Source organism: Myxocyprinus asiaticus, chromosome 26 (genome assembly GCF_019703515.2).
Source record: "Myxocyprinus asiaticus isolate MX2 ecotype Aquarium Trade chromosome 26, UBuf_Myxa_2, whole genome shotgun sequence".
Lineage (NCBI taxonomy): Eukaryota > Metazoa > Chordata > Actinopteri > Cypriniformes > Catostomidae > Myxocyprinus > Myxocyprinus asiaticus.
In genome coordinates, this window is record NC_059369.1 from 24,261,479 (window position 1) to 24,277,011 (window position 15,533).

The following is a 15,533-nucleotide window of genomic DNA, read 5'->3' on the forward strand; positions in this document are numbered from 1 at the left end:
CTCCAAATTATACAAAGGCTTTGTATAATTAGCCTGGATTAACTTTTACAATTGTTTTTTTATCGTTTTGAACCCCACAGTCTCTTTCCCCTTTGCAGTGTAGAAATGGCTTAAAAGAATATCCCAATAAATGTATTGTTTATTTGCTTTGAACTTGGTCCTCTTATTAGCACTTGCTTAGAAACAATCAGCATTGTGACACTACTAAATTGAGTCATATTGCTTTGGGTTACTTTTTCAATTAAAGTTTTATATATATATATATATATATATATATATATATATATATATATATATATATATATATATGGTTTATGGTTGGTTTAACAATTGAATTGAATAGAATTTGCCATATTATATAAAGTTCCCTAAACAACATATAGGGCTGGGTTTTTAATTGTCTTATACAACATTAAATACATTGAAAATTCTAGGTTAGCATTTGTCAAATTAGAAGCATTCTTTTTTGCCATTGTTAAATGTCTTAGACATAATCATCAGTGTACATTGAGGCAACATGAACAGTCAATGCAAACAAAGTTTTTTTACTTGCCTATGTAAAGAGAATCCCCTTTTATAAAACCAAAACTGCATTTGGATTAATTATTCATCATCTAATGATTAATTAATTGGAATTTCTACAAACTATGCTATGAAAGAGGAAAATCTGACTGATTAATTATTTAGTGTGGTTTAAATGGATCTGGACGAAATTAGGATTTAAAAAAACAAAACAATGTTAACCAGACGTGATGTCTCAATTCAGCAAGTCACAGCAAAGTTACATCTGACTGAGAGTATTATTCTAAACCCTCAGAAAGAGTGAATGTAGTCCTTTTCCGTAGAATGAATGTTCAGCATTTGGATTAGCAAATACAAATATGTATTCTTTTAATAGTTTTTCCTCTACAATGGACAAAATATCTGAAAAATGAAACATATCTTATCACATAACTTTTATTAATGCTCTCCGTTACATCCTTAACAGTATCAGCCAAAAACGCACCACAAACCCAAACATAATTGGGCAGGACTGAAATGATAAATGAGGACAAAACCAAACAGATGGGAAGAAAACTAGAAGAAGAAGTGGAAGCCAAGCCCTCCAAATAAATATATCACATCCCTTATTATACATTATACCATTTGTCTGCTACTCTTTCAATCAGAGACTTCTTTAAATATATAGTTTAAAAATGTTGCAGAGGGCATCATAGTAGCTGGGTTAGTTTGTAGGCAAAGGAAAGCAGTGGTGATCAGGTTGTGTGAAGGAAAAGGAAAGGAGAGGAGAGATTTTGTGCTTTTCTGTGCACACTCATTCAGAAGTCATATAGAGAGGAGGACAGGAGGGGGAGGGTGGTGCCTGGCACATGCACACAGTAACAGTAGTCAGGCAGCTGGAACAGAGCTGAGATGAAGGTCAGGAAGCCTCAATTCACAGCACTGGCTCCCGACAAAGAACAATTTCCAGCTCTGTGCGGTACAGTTTTCCCCCGTCTGACAGTGCCATGATGCTTTGCTTATAACCAGTCAGGCTCTTAGAGTCCACCTCCTGAGGTTACACATAATCACAGTGCAACAGTCACATGGGATTGCCTCTGTTATCTGTCATTGTGAAGTGATAGAATTATTCTGAGCTGTCTAATCTCACCTTATTGTTCTTCTCATAGAGGTCTTTTAGGAGAGCATCCAGCTCTTGCTCATCAATATAGCCGTTTCCATCCTTAAGAGCAGGAAATACATCTGTTAAATTCTGTTTGATACAATATATAAAACCTTTTGCAAAGTCAGGGCAAGAAGCTTAGAATTTTAACATATACGTTCATTGTATCATATAGATTACTTACCCTCAAGTTGTTCCTAACTTGTGTGACTTTCTTTCCTCTGTGGAACACACATTGAGATGTTAAGTAGAATGTAAGCCTCAGTCACCTTTCAGTTTCATTGTATGGAAAAAGATGCCAAGAAAGTGAATGGTGACTAAGGATGTCATTCTTCCTAACATCTCTTTTTGTGCTCTATGGAAGAAAGAAAGTCATAAAAGTTTGGAACAATATTAGGGTTAGTAAATGATGACAGATATTTTCACTAAACTATTCCTTCTATGAATAATTGAGTGTTGGGACCTCACAGAAAATCTCTGGTTTAGCCCAACTCATGTGAGCTGGTGCTGTACTGTTGACTAATAGTCTCTTTATTTGCTCAGAGATATTGTGTTTAATTTGAGACAAAAAAAAAAAAAAAAAAAAAAAAAAAAAAAATATATATATATAATTTTTTTTTGTCTATTGGTCTCAAATTAAATATATATATATATATATATATATATATATATATATATATATATATATATATATATATATATATATTTTTTTTTTTTTACATCTCCATGTTTATTTGATTTTATATAAGCTAAGGTTTACATCATTTTGCCACCCTAAAAGTTACAAGGCAGGTCTGTGTAAGTTAACTGGAGAAAGATGATAACAGCTTTGCAAACAACACAAAATTGTGGTTGTACACTAGCCAATTTTATCTTGCACCAATTTTCATTTGGGATTCTGTAATTACTGGTGGTTGGCAGTTAAAGTGTTGTAAATATGCCTTCAGTTTTGCATTTTAAATTGGGTCCCTCATAAAAGCAGTGCTAAACAAATGATGATACCACTAAGCTGGAAGAGATGGGCAGAAAAAACACATGCAGGTGCCTCTGCTCATTTGCCTGCACAACGAGGACAACGTTTTGCATTTAGAAGGCAAGGGAGGTAAAATCAGAGCAACATTACAGCATTCCATACAAATCTGTATAATGTCCTGAAGCCCTAAGCCTATTCACTCTATAATACTGCTGGATTATACACTACCTTGTCATAGTATGTAAAGATGGCGTTGAATTGGTCTGCAGTCAACCTGACACCCTGTTGAAAAAAAAAAAAAACAATTCTGTACCAAATAAATATTTGACCTCAGAAATCTTGTGAGGCCTAAGAACAGTGTAAATGCATTTTGATTCATGTAAAAATGTATGTTATCCCACCTGAAACTTCAACAAGAAATTTTCCTGAACAGGCAGAAGTCTTAAAATAAACAGAAAAAAGATTATTGGCTGGATTTATCTAAATAGTCCAATATCTTTGTGGACAAACTTTCCCAAAACATTTCCCACCTTGCCATTTCTGAGAGACCCAGCTTCCCATCGCCATTCAGATCAAACATCTTAAGCTAAAAAGGGATTGAGAGAGAGAGAGAGAGCAGAAGGCTTAGATTAAACTTTTATGCAATTTAACAACAATTAAAACAAACCACACATACAAAACCTGCATCAAATTTATTTATGAAATCAAAATATTCCAATTGCAGCACAGCATAAATGATAATGTTCTTCACAATTGATAGAGGACAGCTAAGATCACAATTATTCAGCTGGCTTGGCTTGGAAAAAATCAAGTTTGAGTCTCTGGCCTTAAGGAGCAGACATATGTCAGCACAGCTTGAGTACAGACACAACCCGTGGGTCAGTGCATGCACAACTCATTTAACCAAGCTGCAGTCACCAGCATGGTGGCAAACAGCTCAAGGATCTCAAAGTACAATACCAGATTTTAAAGTTTTATATTTGTGCTCATTGGTGTTATCTAAAACTTTTAATTTGTTGTTACTGGGTAAATGTTTTTTTGCTGAGTAAGATCTTTTTCAATTTTAAGACGTCTGCAGATAACATAGGAGGTAAGAAAATGACTAATGCTCACCACTTTGACTTACTACTTACTATTGTTTGTGTGTATTCCATCAATTTCTGGTCATCGTAGTGTCTGTTTGCCTTTTTCAGCAGGTCAGAGAGAAAGCCCTGTTTGAGAGAAAAAAGGCAAAGTCAAAGCATCTGAAGACTTAATTTACATCCATTTCAATAAGTGATTTAGAGATGACATAAGTGAGTTTGTAAAAAGCTAATGTAGCTTGTTGGTTTAAGCCAGAGTTTCAACCTTTTTTCAGCTCAAGCAATTTGACTTACTTTATACACTTGAAGTACCCCATGTAATTTTAAAGGAACTGTTCACCCAGAAATGAAATTTGAATTTGCCTTAGTCACCATTCACTTTCATTGCATCTTTTTTTCCATGCTATGATAGTAAATGGTGATTAAACCCTGGTTGGGAAACCCTGTTCTAAGCATTTTTGCCTGATTTTCTGTTAGTCTCAATAACTTTTACTTTACTTGAGGTCATAGCCTCCTCAGTGATTAGTGCTTTATTTGCTTTCTTTACAAATGTAGTAATTTGTATACTCTCCTCGGAAGGCAGGCACCCAATGCAAGGAGATTTGCATAGTTTCCATCTGCCTCATCGGCAGCATTCTGTATTCAGTATTCTGATATATTTGAGTTTGAAAGTAGAGCCACTAAGACGACTAATCACATTAGTGGCTTTGGAGGCACTCTTCAGGATTACTTTGAAGTGGGAAAAATAATAGAAAACTTACCTTTAGTTCATTAGCCTCAATGAAGCCACTGCGGTCTGTATCATACTTCCGCCAGGCCTACAGATACAAACAAACATATAAAGATATTGTATTCGTTACTCTTTACTACATGCAGTATATTTTACAAGACAAAGTGCATTGAAAATATACATGTAAATTCCTTCTCTCTCCTTTTTCCTCTATTTCTCTCCCTACTAATAAAATTCATACTTAATATGAGACGTTAACATGTATGGAGGGGGAGCAAAAAATTGTCAAGTTATTACATGAATTACACTGGCTTTTTCATTATACCCTTTGTATTTCCAAGACAAAGCAGCTGTGCATTCTAAGAACAAGGAGCAAGAAATGCCATTTAATGCATGTTTTAATCTTGTAGCTGTCCTTGTTTCCATCAAGGGTTCTTATCAAAGATAGATGCCTCCCTCTACAGGTCTACAGAGAATTACAGCAGCACATCGATAATATATGACTCTGAAAATAGAGTTTGTACTTACTCATTGGATCCCTTTAAAATGCTTGCCTACCACACTGGATGATTAAAAAGCTCTCATTTTCCCTTCTTCAACTTGACATAATGCATCATTAAGGCAGTCAATTTCCTTCAGTCATAGTTATAGCTGATGATCAAACTCTCAGAAATGTTGTTTGTGTTACACATATTATATCATGAGAAACGGGGGTAGACAAGATATTTGTATGATGCCCAAGACGTAAGCTGTTACTATTTGTGTGTATACGTACATGTTATTTTTTTACACAGAGTTAAATATGTACCGTAATAGACCATGGACCTGAAATGTAAATGTAACACTTACTGCCATGAATTCAGTGCTGGATCCCACAAACTGTCTGAAGCAGAGGAGGAAGTTCTCTTCTGTGGGCAAGATCTGCGCCAACTGATAAAAAAAGTAAAGATGACTGGATTAGACACCCATAGAACAAGGGAACGAAAGTAATAGAAAACTTCATTTTTCAGTTATGAAACCTGGGACTTTTTAGGCATCTAGGTCAATAAGTTACATGTTTATTAAAGCTATAAATGGCATTAGAGTGCCCTCTTCTCAGAAAGCAAATATACAGCATTATGGCATGCATTTTATCAGAGACTAAGTATTGAACAGCAGAGTTTTGGTGATGTGTTAGGTGATATGTTCCCTTACCTCTGACATCTCAATTCGCCCGTCTTTGTTCTGGTCGAATTTCTGCATGAACTCTGTCATCTTCTCTTTAAAGGCTGCATTTGAGGGGTCCTGCATTATGAAAGCACAACAAGATCAATCTATTTCTAATTCATGAGTTATTGGAAAAGCTTTTTCTTCCAATTTGAGCCTCTCATGTTAGGAAATAGCTATCACCATACAAGTTGTTTACATTGTGCTGTGCAATACAGAGTGTTATGCATAGAAACAGCACTGCCATTTGTAAAGTATATGGTATTTCTTACTTTATGAGACAACAGATTTTAAGTGATTTCCGGGGTTCTCCCATTTTATTGTTGAGTGTATAGACATAAAGATAAAATCTCCATTCCTTACTTTCCTGCCATCTGTCTGGTCATCTGGTCATTTCATTTGTACGTGGTTACAAAAACTAATGCCATTCTAAAGCAATATGTAAGTAGTATGCAAGTCAAGTAGTATGTGATTTCTGTGCCACTAGGAGCAGAAAACAGAAAAATAACTGTTTTAAACAAGTTTCAAATGCTTTCCGTTTTCTGTTTTTCACCCAAACAGTCTTGCCCCAAACGCATGCCATTGGTTGAGCCAGTGTTGTTATGTTGGGTCGCTTAAACAAACAGATTACAATTCCGTTTGGTGCAACACAAAAATAACACTGTTTCTATCAATATCTTAATATTGTTTGAGTTTATGCATATTTCAGCATTAGGATTACTATAACATCTGAAAGATTTGCAACTACTGTGTTTTTGAATCTTGAGTTGATCTCATTGTTTTAATATGAGCACAATGAGTATGTCATTGCTGCTTTGCATGTAACAGGTTTACTCATGACTTTTGGATTATAATGATGATATTGTGCATAAAATATACTTCTTTAAATGATTCCTTTCTTGTCTGCATACTTACCACACCTGCCCCTCTTCGTGCAATCTCCAGCTGACTAAAGAAGTTCTCAAGCTCCTTACCCTCAATGTAGCCATTTCCTGCAATATAAGGACGTAGGGTTGAGTACTTACTTAAATGGCATAGTCCATTATAATGTTTGTCATTATATGACTAGATAAATACTATCTTGAAATCTTTTTATTGAAATGCTAAGTAATGAGATTGGCTGGATGGCTGCTTTGAAGCTGGTTAACTCTAGATTGGTTTGTTGGCTGGCACCCAAATCCAAGTAACACAGATCTTAATTAAAAACTTTTGATGGCAAGTCTCCCAGTTAAGCTTTGAAGGCTCTCTCTTTTTCATTTTTCCTCTAATTGGGGGCCTTTACAGTATGAGTCTTTTAAGGCCATTTATTCGAAAAGATGAAAAGCAGAGTCTTCTTGATGCTTCTGAGTATAATGCTGAAATTTTAAATTGCTTCCACAAATAAATGTAATATTACCATCTGGGGGTAATTTCCCATGCCAGGAAATTGGCCTTCATGCAAAGGAAATGTGTGTGTGCATGAGCACATTTGAATCGAGAGTTTGTGTATATGGCCTAATACATCAGAACGTAAAGTGATTGTAACTTATGGGTAGTGGATCCATAAATATATTATTATCTGTGCTTCTCCCCATGGCATTGGGTTTGCAGAACTGTCTTATTGTTAACTACTATTATTGGTTATTAATTTGCCTGTGGATTATATTGGTATTTGCAGACAGCTGGACACAGGACTCATGGGAAATCTATATTTTGGTTATTTATAATTCATTTGAATTACCATCACTTCTTAGCATGGCTACAAAGGAAAAACAATGAGCTGTATAAGACACACTGTGTGTATACAATTTATCTGACCATCTCATTGAAAGTCAGAACCCTGAACATACAGTACATCGATTGTAGCCAAGGATCTAAGCAGAACAATTAATCTACTAATTTTCTTGGTACAGTACATGCTCATTAGAGTTTGCACATGCATTGATCCTGCTGAGTAATGGAGTAAAAGATTTACTATGTTGCTTTCTGGTGTCAATATACGATACCTCTGATATTTGAAGAAATAATATGACCATTCATTCTCTTTACATTGAATTAATTTTTTGCATACATATCGAACTCATAGGCTTTGAAAATGTCTGTGTGCACAGACTGTTATATGCATGCTAATATGCAGATGGCCCATGCATTAATTACATACTGAACATTCAATTTTATATTTCAGCTCTATGCCCATTGCTTTGCTTCCCTATATGCTATTATCATCTCAGTTTTGCCACATCTGCATACTTTTTGCATATGCCATCTTGGAACTAGAGTTGATGTGTTGTAGCCATTCTGGGCCACAACACATCAAAATGTGTCACACATTGAACTTTACGTTCCATTGTGCTGCAATAGCTATGCCCTTTACTGATAATGAAATGGAACAGCATGCTATACTTGGATGAGTGGCAAAACATTTTAAATGTAAAACAATTATAGATACTACTTAATAACTGAGAATCTTCATTGATATTATTTATTTGATAAGTTAACTTAATAGCATTCTCTATCTAATCCAGCTTTGAGGCAATTAGATTAATTATTAATTGCATTTTAACCAAACATCTCATATTTCATGCCTCACAGACTTGACAGCCTGTGCAACCTTCTCGGCTTCAAATATTTTTTCCTGCAAACTTTATTCTGTGATAACTAGTTATATTATTTTATCCTGGAATTTTGATAAACATAACTTGTAAATGAATTATGCAACGTCAGCACACTAACTGTAGGCTACTTCTGACCACCCAGCTTTAAAACAAGTTTGCGAATGTGTTTATAATGCAAAGGGTTTTAAGTGTTTCAATTTTCTGTGACCTGAAAGAGGTCCTAAAAGCACAATTCAATGCATTTCTCACTTTTGTCTTTAAGATATTTTATGATTAGATATTTATCGAGGTCAATAATCCGTATTTATCCAAGTGGCATTGCTATTCTTCTGTATTTCAAGAACGCGCATTAAGGGAGGGGGGGAAACCATCAGGAACGAAACCCGAACCGAACTGTCAAAAATTACTGCTGCCCAATGATGCGACCTATAAGGAAATGTCGCTTGTACATACATAATTAAAGAGCTTCAGTTTAAATAGCTTCACTGCTTGAATGAGATATTTCGGCTTTAGATATTGCAGGACGCAAGAAAAGCTGCTGTCTCTCTAGAATAATATCCGACGAGCTTCCTGTAAGTGATCTTCAGAGGACGTCTGGGGAACTTGAACACATGAACACTCGCACATCCTCCTGACAGAGCGATGCAGGGAGAGATGTGCGCAAGGTGCGCAAAAACACTTGGAAATAGACACTATATGAGAAAGTGAACGTTTGGGCTGTCTCAAAACCACTGACAGCGCGCGCTTATGCCAATTATGCTGCACCTGCTTGTGATGCCCAAGGCTGTCTCATTAGAGTTTAGGGATTTCACTTGATTTCATAAGCATCGTGTAATAATGATTCAGTAATAAATGTATTAATCAATTTTATTTTAGTCAAATAAAGTCGTTTTACTCGTTATTCCTTTTCCATACTAGAAAATTGCAGTAGACTATTAAAACATGCAATGACGGATACACTTCTTCGTAGGATTCTATCAAAATTCAAAACATTTAGAGACAATGACAAATGTGAGACGATGCATTTGACTTCGCCAGTTTAGAGAACCTAAAGAACTGATTTGTGCAAAGAGGCATTTTACTAAATTTCATGTGTATGATTACACTCCAGCATTCCATCGCTGATAAATTATATATATATATATATATATATATATATATATATATATATATATATATATATATATATATATATATATAAAGAAAAAAAGAAAAGAAAATCTTGTATCATTAAATACAAATGCACAATAATAAGGTGTGAACTCTGATATGAAACGGGACTTTATATTTATATCAAATTAAAATAAAAAAAATTAGATGACATAAATAGCATTTTTGCATGTTTTGTACGATTTCCTAAGTTATCAAGTTTTACATCATCAGTGAAAATCTTATTTTTTGCTAAATGGATCATGGTGAGTCACAATGGAAAGTAATAAATAAATCGTCTAATGTTTTTAGAAACTCTTTCTTTCTTTCTTTTATTCTATTTATTTTATTTGCACAAGGAAATAACTAAATCTCCTATTTTGTTTCAGTTTGAGTTTTAGTTGTAAGCTTCAAACTTTCTTGCTGCTTTTTTTTTTTTTTTTTTTTTTTGAGAATATTTCACTTAAATTAGTACTTTCTCACAATGTGTAATCCTTGGAATAAATCAGCACATGTGGACTCACCGTCTGCATCAAAATGTTTCCAAATATCCAGGAACTGGGATGCTGTCAGCTCAGCCAGGTGAAGGTACGGAGGCTGCTGTCCTTTGTTTGCCATGTTTTCGTGTATCTGTCCTACTGTCCACAAGAAAATCCCGGGCGAACTTTTACTCAGTCAGAGTGAAATTCGCACTGGAACTCCCCCTGCTTTGCAGTGGGTTTTAAACTCGCCGAGTGCTTGCAATCCTTTGATGGTCATGCGGGTGGCGCAGTAGTTCCAGTATCGTCGCTTCAAGGTTCATCAGCGCGCGCGCACGTGCTGGAGATCTCAGCCCTCTCCGCGAGATGCTTAGCTCTACAAATGCTTTCACAGAATTATGTAGATGGGCCAGAATCCCCGTTGGGCAGACTGGGGACGGATGCAACACTTTTTGCATTTCTCTCAGTTACTCAGAGACTATTTGGACTAGGCCTAGTAGACCAACCGAATGCATGTATATTAAACTGTTTGCTATTTACCCATACCATTTAAAGATGATTACATGTGACATATCGTTCACAGTATTCATTTGACTGGAAGAAGTCAGATGTTGCAACTGACCTCAATCCTGGGGACATGCAATTATTAATTATTTAGTAATATTGATCAAATAGCAGTTATTGAGTTTTGTTTGTTTATGCATTGAACGTAGGCCTACCTTGAGTCAATGTGCAGATGTTAGGCTACAGATGCTGTTCAATCTCTCCATATTTCAGTGTTAAACAGGAAAAATGGAACAATTTGCAATGCAACAGACTGTTATTAAACATGTATTTATTGTACAACACTGCAACTGTTTATTGAGGAGAACCCCTCTTTTAGTTACCCTCTTCCTCACACTTGGCATAATGAAAACAAACAGAATACAATTTCTACTTTTAGATGATTTATTCACTGTATGACAAACAATAATTGCTTACTATTTGCTAATGGACCATTACAATAATAAGATTACGTAAATACAAAACAATGAAATGATTGAGTTATCACTTTATTAACTCCAATGATTATGTACCTCACAATGACTTGTATAAATGTATACGTTATAACGTAATCTTATTTTTATTTTTTGTAATGGCATCAATACGTCACTGTAGAAGACAACAGTTGACAATTTTATATATTTGGATGAACTATCCTTTTACGTACCCCACAATGACTTGTGCATGTATAAATGTATACGTTACAATGTAATCTTTTTTATTTTATTTATTTATTTTTTTTTTGTAAAAAAATAATTTGTACAAATTATTACAAATTTGTATTTGGTTGAACTATCCTTTTATGTACCCCACAGTGACTTGTTTATGTTGAAAAATACTGTTGTGTGGTCTGTATTGAAATGGATGCTTAGCTTGGGGACAACCCTAACAGCCATGACAGAACATCATGTGCTAGCTAGACACACTGGCCTTGACACATGCTAACCATGTCACTTAGAAGTCAACTAAACAATTATTCAAACTAAGTAAGTTTTTTGTTTTTGTTGTTGTTATTAAAAGTTTTTATTGATTCCATATAATATATATATATATATATATATATATATATATATATATATATATATATATATATATATATATATATAAAATAAAATAAAAATAACAGAATATTTGGACTCACATTATATTATTTACAAACCTTCATCCCGAACATTAACTGCCCCACCCCAACAACCAACACAAACAGATACCCCAGTGGTCAAATACAATTGACAAAGACACACAAACAAACAATAAAACAGAAGAAAATATTTAGAAATACATTTAAAAAAGTATATGTTCAGAAACAAAAAGGCTACAACATACACATTTAAAACATCATGACTCCCTCCACTGCCCCTCCCTGAGAGCCCTCCAAAAAGGCCAAATAGCTGCCCCACCTCCTGATGAACATATCCATGTTGCCTAGCCTTCTATATGACAACTCTTCCCAAGATGCCACCCTGCCCATCTCCTTGCACCACTCACGAAACGAGGGGGCTCCAGCTGACTTCCATCCTCTAAGGATAACCTGTCTGCCCACCATAACACCGGCCAGGATCCAATTCTTCATGTACTTATCTCCTACATCAATGACTGCCCCGTCACCCAAAATACAGAGCCTGGGGCAAAAGGAGATCCGAGTACCCAATACGTCGGCCATAAAATTCTGGACCCTCAACCAGAACTCCTGTATCTTATGACACCCCCAAAAAACATGGGTGGTGTCTCCATCTTCTTAATGGTATCGCCAGCAGTTGTGTGTGTTCTTAAGACCAAGCCTATACAATTTAGAAGGGGTCCAATAAAATCTATGTAGAATTTTAAATTGCATAAGGCGCACCCTTGCATCTCTAGATGCAGACTTGACATTTTTAAGAATCCTAGCCTACTCTCCCTCCTCCAAAAACAAATTTAAATCTTCCTCCCATAATCTTATGAGGGAATTTAAAGCTCCATCCCCCAGACACTGAATTAGCAGGGAGTAATACACTGATGCCTCATGACCTTTTCCAAAAGCAGTAATCACCACTCCCAGAGTATCTGCCTCACTAGAGGGGTGCGTGCCACTCCCAAAAACAGTGCAGAGTAGGTGGCGCAGCTGTAAATACTTATAAAATTGAGATCTGGAAATCCCAAAATTTTGAATCAAATTTTCAAAAGGTCTCAATACTCCACTCTCTTATAGGTCACCGAGTGAATTAACCCCGCCTCACAATCCAATCTGACCCACAGAAAGGGGACTTATTAATGCATAGTTTAGGGTTCTGCCATATGCTCGAGGCTACATTTAAATAAATATCCGAATTTAACACTCTGGACACTTTTGTCCATATCGAGTGTAAATGCAAAATAACGGGGTGTGACTTAACTTCTCAGATTAATTTGATCAAAAGGCTTTGCAGAGGTGAGATAGGGACAAGAGCTTCCTTTTCAATACAAAACAAGGGAGGGGCTCTCTCAGGTGGAAGCGACTAATGAGCCAAATGTCTGAGACAAAATGCATAATAATAAAACAAAATCTTGGGTAGGCCTAACCCACCTTTGTCAATCAGCCTATGTAACTTATTGAAATTTAACCTGGCACGCTTACCATTCCAAATGAAGGACTTTGCTATGCTATCAAATTGCTTGAAATAAGAGAGGGGGACATCTATAGGGAGAGATTGTAACATGTAGTTGAATTTTGGAATACAATTCATTTTAATTACATTCCCTTCCCAATCATCGATAAGTTTAATGAAGCCCACCTGTCCACATCATTCGAAAACCTTTTTATTAAGGGATCAAAATTAACTCTGACTAAATCAGACAAATTTGCTGGGAATAAAATTCCCAAATACTTAATGCCCTGTTTGGGCCACTGGAAGGCGCCTGGCTGGAAGGCCGTTACTGGACAGTATGCTGTCAGATCCAAAGCTTCGGATTTAGACCAATTGACTTTGTATCCTGAGAACTTGGAAAAGGAATGAATAATTCTGTGGAGGCAAGACATAGATCTTGTGGGGTCGGAGACGAATAATAAAATATCATCTGCGTAAAGCAGAAGCTTATGTGCCACACCTCCCGCCACCACCCCTGGAAAATCATCCTCCTTTCTTATCGCGGCTGCTAATGGTTCCAGGGCAAGACAGAACAATAATGGGGAAAGAGGGCAACCCTGCCGAGTGCCCCTATTCAGAGTAAAATAATCAGAAATTAATCCATTTGTTTGTACCGCTGCTACAGGGTGTCTATAAAGTAACTTAATACAACAAATAAATGTACTTCCGAACCATACATTTCCAAATTCTTAAAAAGTTAATCCCATTCTACAATATCAAATGCCTTTTTGGCGTCAAGTGAGATGGCAGCGACCGGAGACTGATCATTCGCTACTGACCACATGATATTGATGAGACGCCAGATGTTATCAGAAGAGCTACAGCCCCAAATAAACCCCACCTGATCTATATGTATAAGTGATGTCATAACTTTACTTAATTGATTAGCCAAAATGTTTGACAACATTTTTACATCTAGTTGGATCAGGGAGATTGGACGGTAACTTTTACACTCACTTGGATCTATGTCCTTTTTAAGAATCAGACTGATCCGGGCTTGTGTCATGGTAGGAGGAAGCTTTCCATTCTTTAATGATTCAGTATAAACTTCTAACAAAAGTTAAGGCAGTTCTGTAGCATAGGACATACAAAATTCGGAGCCTTGCCAGTAGGTAGGGACTTAATTACCTCGTCAATCTCCTCCAAGGTTATCTCAGAATCAAGAGAGTTTTTTTGCTCAGTCGTCAGTTTAGGAAGATCTAATGGTTCCTCAAAGTTTCTAATATCTTCATCAGTAGATGAAGACATGGAACTATAAAGATCAAGGTAGAAATCTTTAAAGGCATTATTATTATCAATGGCCGAGGTAAAAATGTCACCACCAGCAAATTTCACTGAGGGAATGGTAGAAAAAGACTCTCTCTGCTTTATATATCTAGCCAAAAGCTTCTCTGCTTTGTCTCCCAACTCAAAGTATGACTGTCTTGCCCTGAATAACCAAAACTCCACTTTCCACGACAAAATAGTATTATATCTGTATTTCAAATGCCATCAGATGACATATGGCGCTCCAGCTCTGCCTCTGCACTTTTAATATTTCCTTCCAACTCCATGAGTTCTCGTGCCTTGGATGTTTTGATGAATGAGGCATACTGTATAATACGGCCCCTAAGAACCGCCTTAAGTGCCTCCCAAGCCACGCCCACAGAGGATACTGAGGACCAGTTGGTCTCCATATAAACATTGATCTTATGGACTGATGAAAAAAATCAGTCCCTAGTCCCTACCAGATGGGTTCAAAAGTCTCCAAATATCTGTAAGACCAAGATTTTACACATCCTGTGAAGCGTCAGTGTTGCTCTAGGGGGCTTACACACTTTTGCTTCACTATGATCAAGGACTGAGTCCATCAAAAGATTAAAGTCTCCTCCCAATATTATATCATCAGGGGTGCCAGCGGTTTGCAGCATCCCTTCAAGATCTATAAAAAAGCCCTGATCATCAGCGTTAGGTGTGTAAATATTAGCCAAAATCAACCTTTGCCCTTGAATTTCAGCTAAAACAATAATGACTCTCCCTAATTTATCTTTAGTCTGTTTGAGACATTTGAATTGTAGATGTTTATTAATCAATATAATGACTCCCTTGCTCTTACTTGAGCCATCACTAAAGAAAAAATGTCCACCCCATATCTTCCCAAATTTTTCAGCTTCCTGCGGGGAGAGATGCGTTTCTTGAAAAAACACTATATCATATTTCTTACGTTTAAGAAAAGTAATAACCTTCCTTCTTTATATGGGGTGCCCCAACCCATTTACATACCATGTTGAGAGAGACAATCCACTCATATTAACATTTGACATTTTGATATAGTAGAAAAAATTAATTGTGTGTCAAAAACAAAATTATGCAGACCACATTCCCCATTAGTGAAACAATGAAACCCCGAACGTCCCCCCAAACAAAACAAACAGAAAAAAGAAAAACATGCGCATTAACCCTGCGCACGAAAGCACCAACCAGTGACAATCCCTCTAAACTCAAAAGGTCCATGAACGCCCACGAGCCCCC

The 15,533-nt window shown here is 36.2% G+C and overlaps 1 protein-coding gene across 1 annotated transcript; it reads right to left on the reverse strand.

The window, feature by feature from the left end:
- Nucleotides 1–939: 939 nt before the first annotated feature.
- On the reverse strand, nucleotides 940–10,099 carry calb2a (calbindin 2a). Its single transcript, XM_051656627.1, has 11 exons — nucleotides 9,922–10,099; nucleotides 6,570–6,646; nucleotides 5,643–5,732; nucleotides 5,298–5,378; nucleotides 4,480–4,536; nucleotides 3,770–3,847; nucleotides 3,167–3,222; nucleotides 3,038–3,077; nucleotides 2,865–2,918; nucleotides 1,652–1,723; nucleotides 940–1,552 (listed from the first exon to the last, which is right to left on the reverse strand). The coding sequence occupies exons 1-11, from the start codon at nucleotides 10,013–10,015 to the stop codon at nucleotides 1,436–1,438; spliced, it is 816 nt and encodes a 271-aa protein (XP_051512587.1). The 5' UTR covers nucleotides 10,016–10,099; the 3' UTR covers nucleotides 940–1,435.
- Nucleotides 10,100–15,533: the final 5,434 nt, after the last annotated feature.

Coding starts and splice junctions, on each gene's coding strand:
- calb2a (XM_051656627.1), bottom strand. CDS start 10,015: ATGGCAAACAAAGGACAGCAGCCTCCGTACCTTCACCTGGCTGAGCTG. Junction 4,537..5,297: donor CCAGCACTGAATTCATGGCA/GTAAGTGTTACA, acceptor TTGTATCTGTAG/GCCTGGCGGAAGTATGATAC. Junction 3,848..4,479: donor TTGAGGCTAATGAACTAAAG/GTAAGTTTTCTA, acceptor TCTCTCAAACAG/GGCTTTCTCTCTGACCTGCT.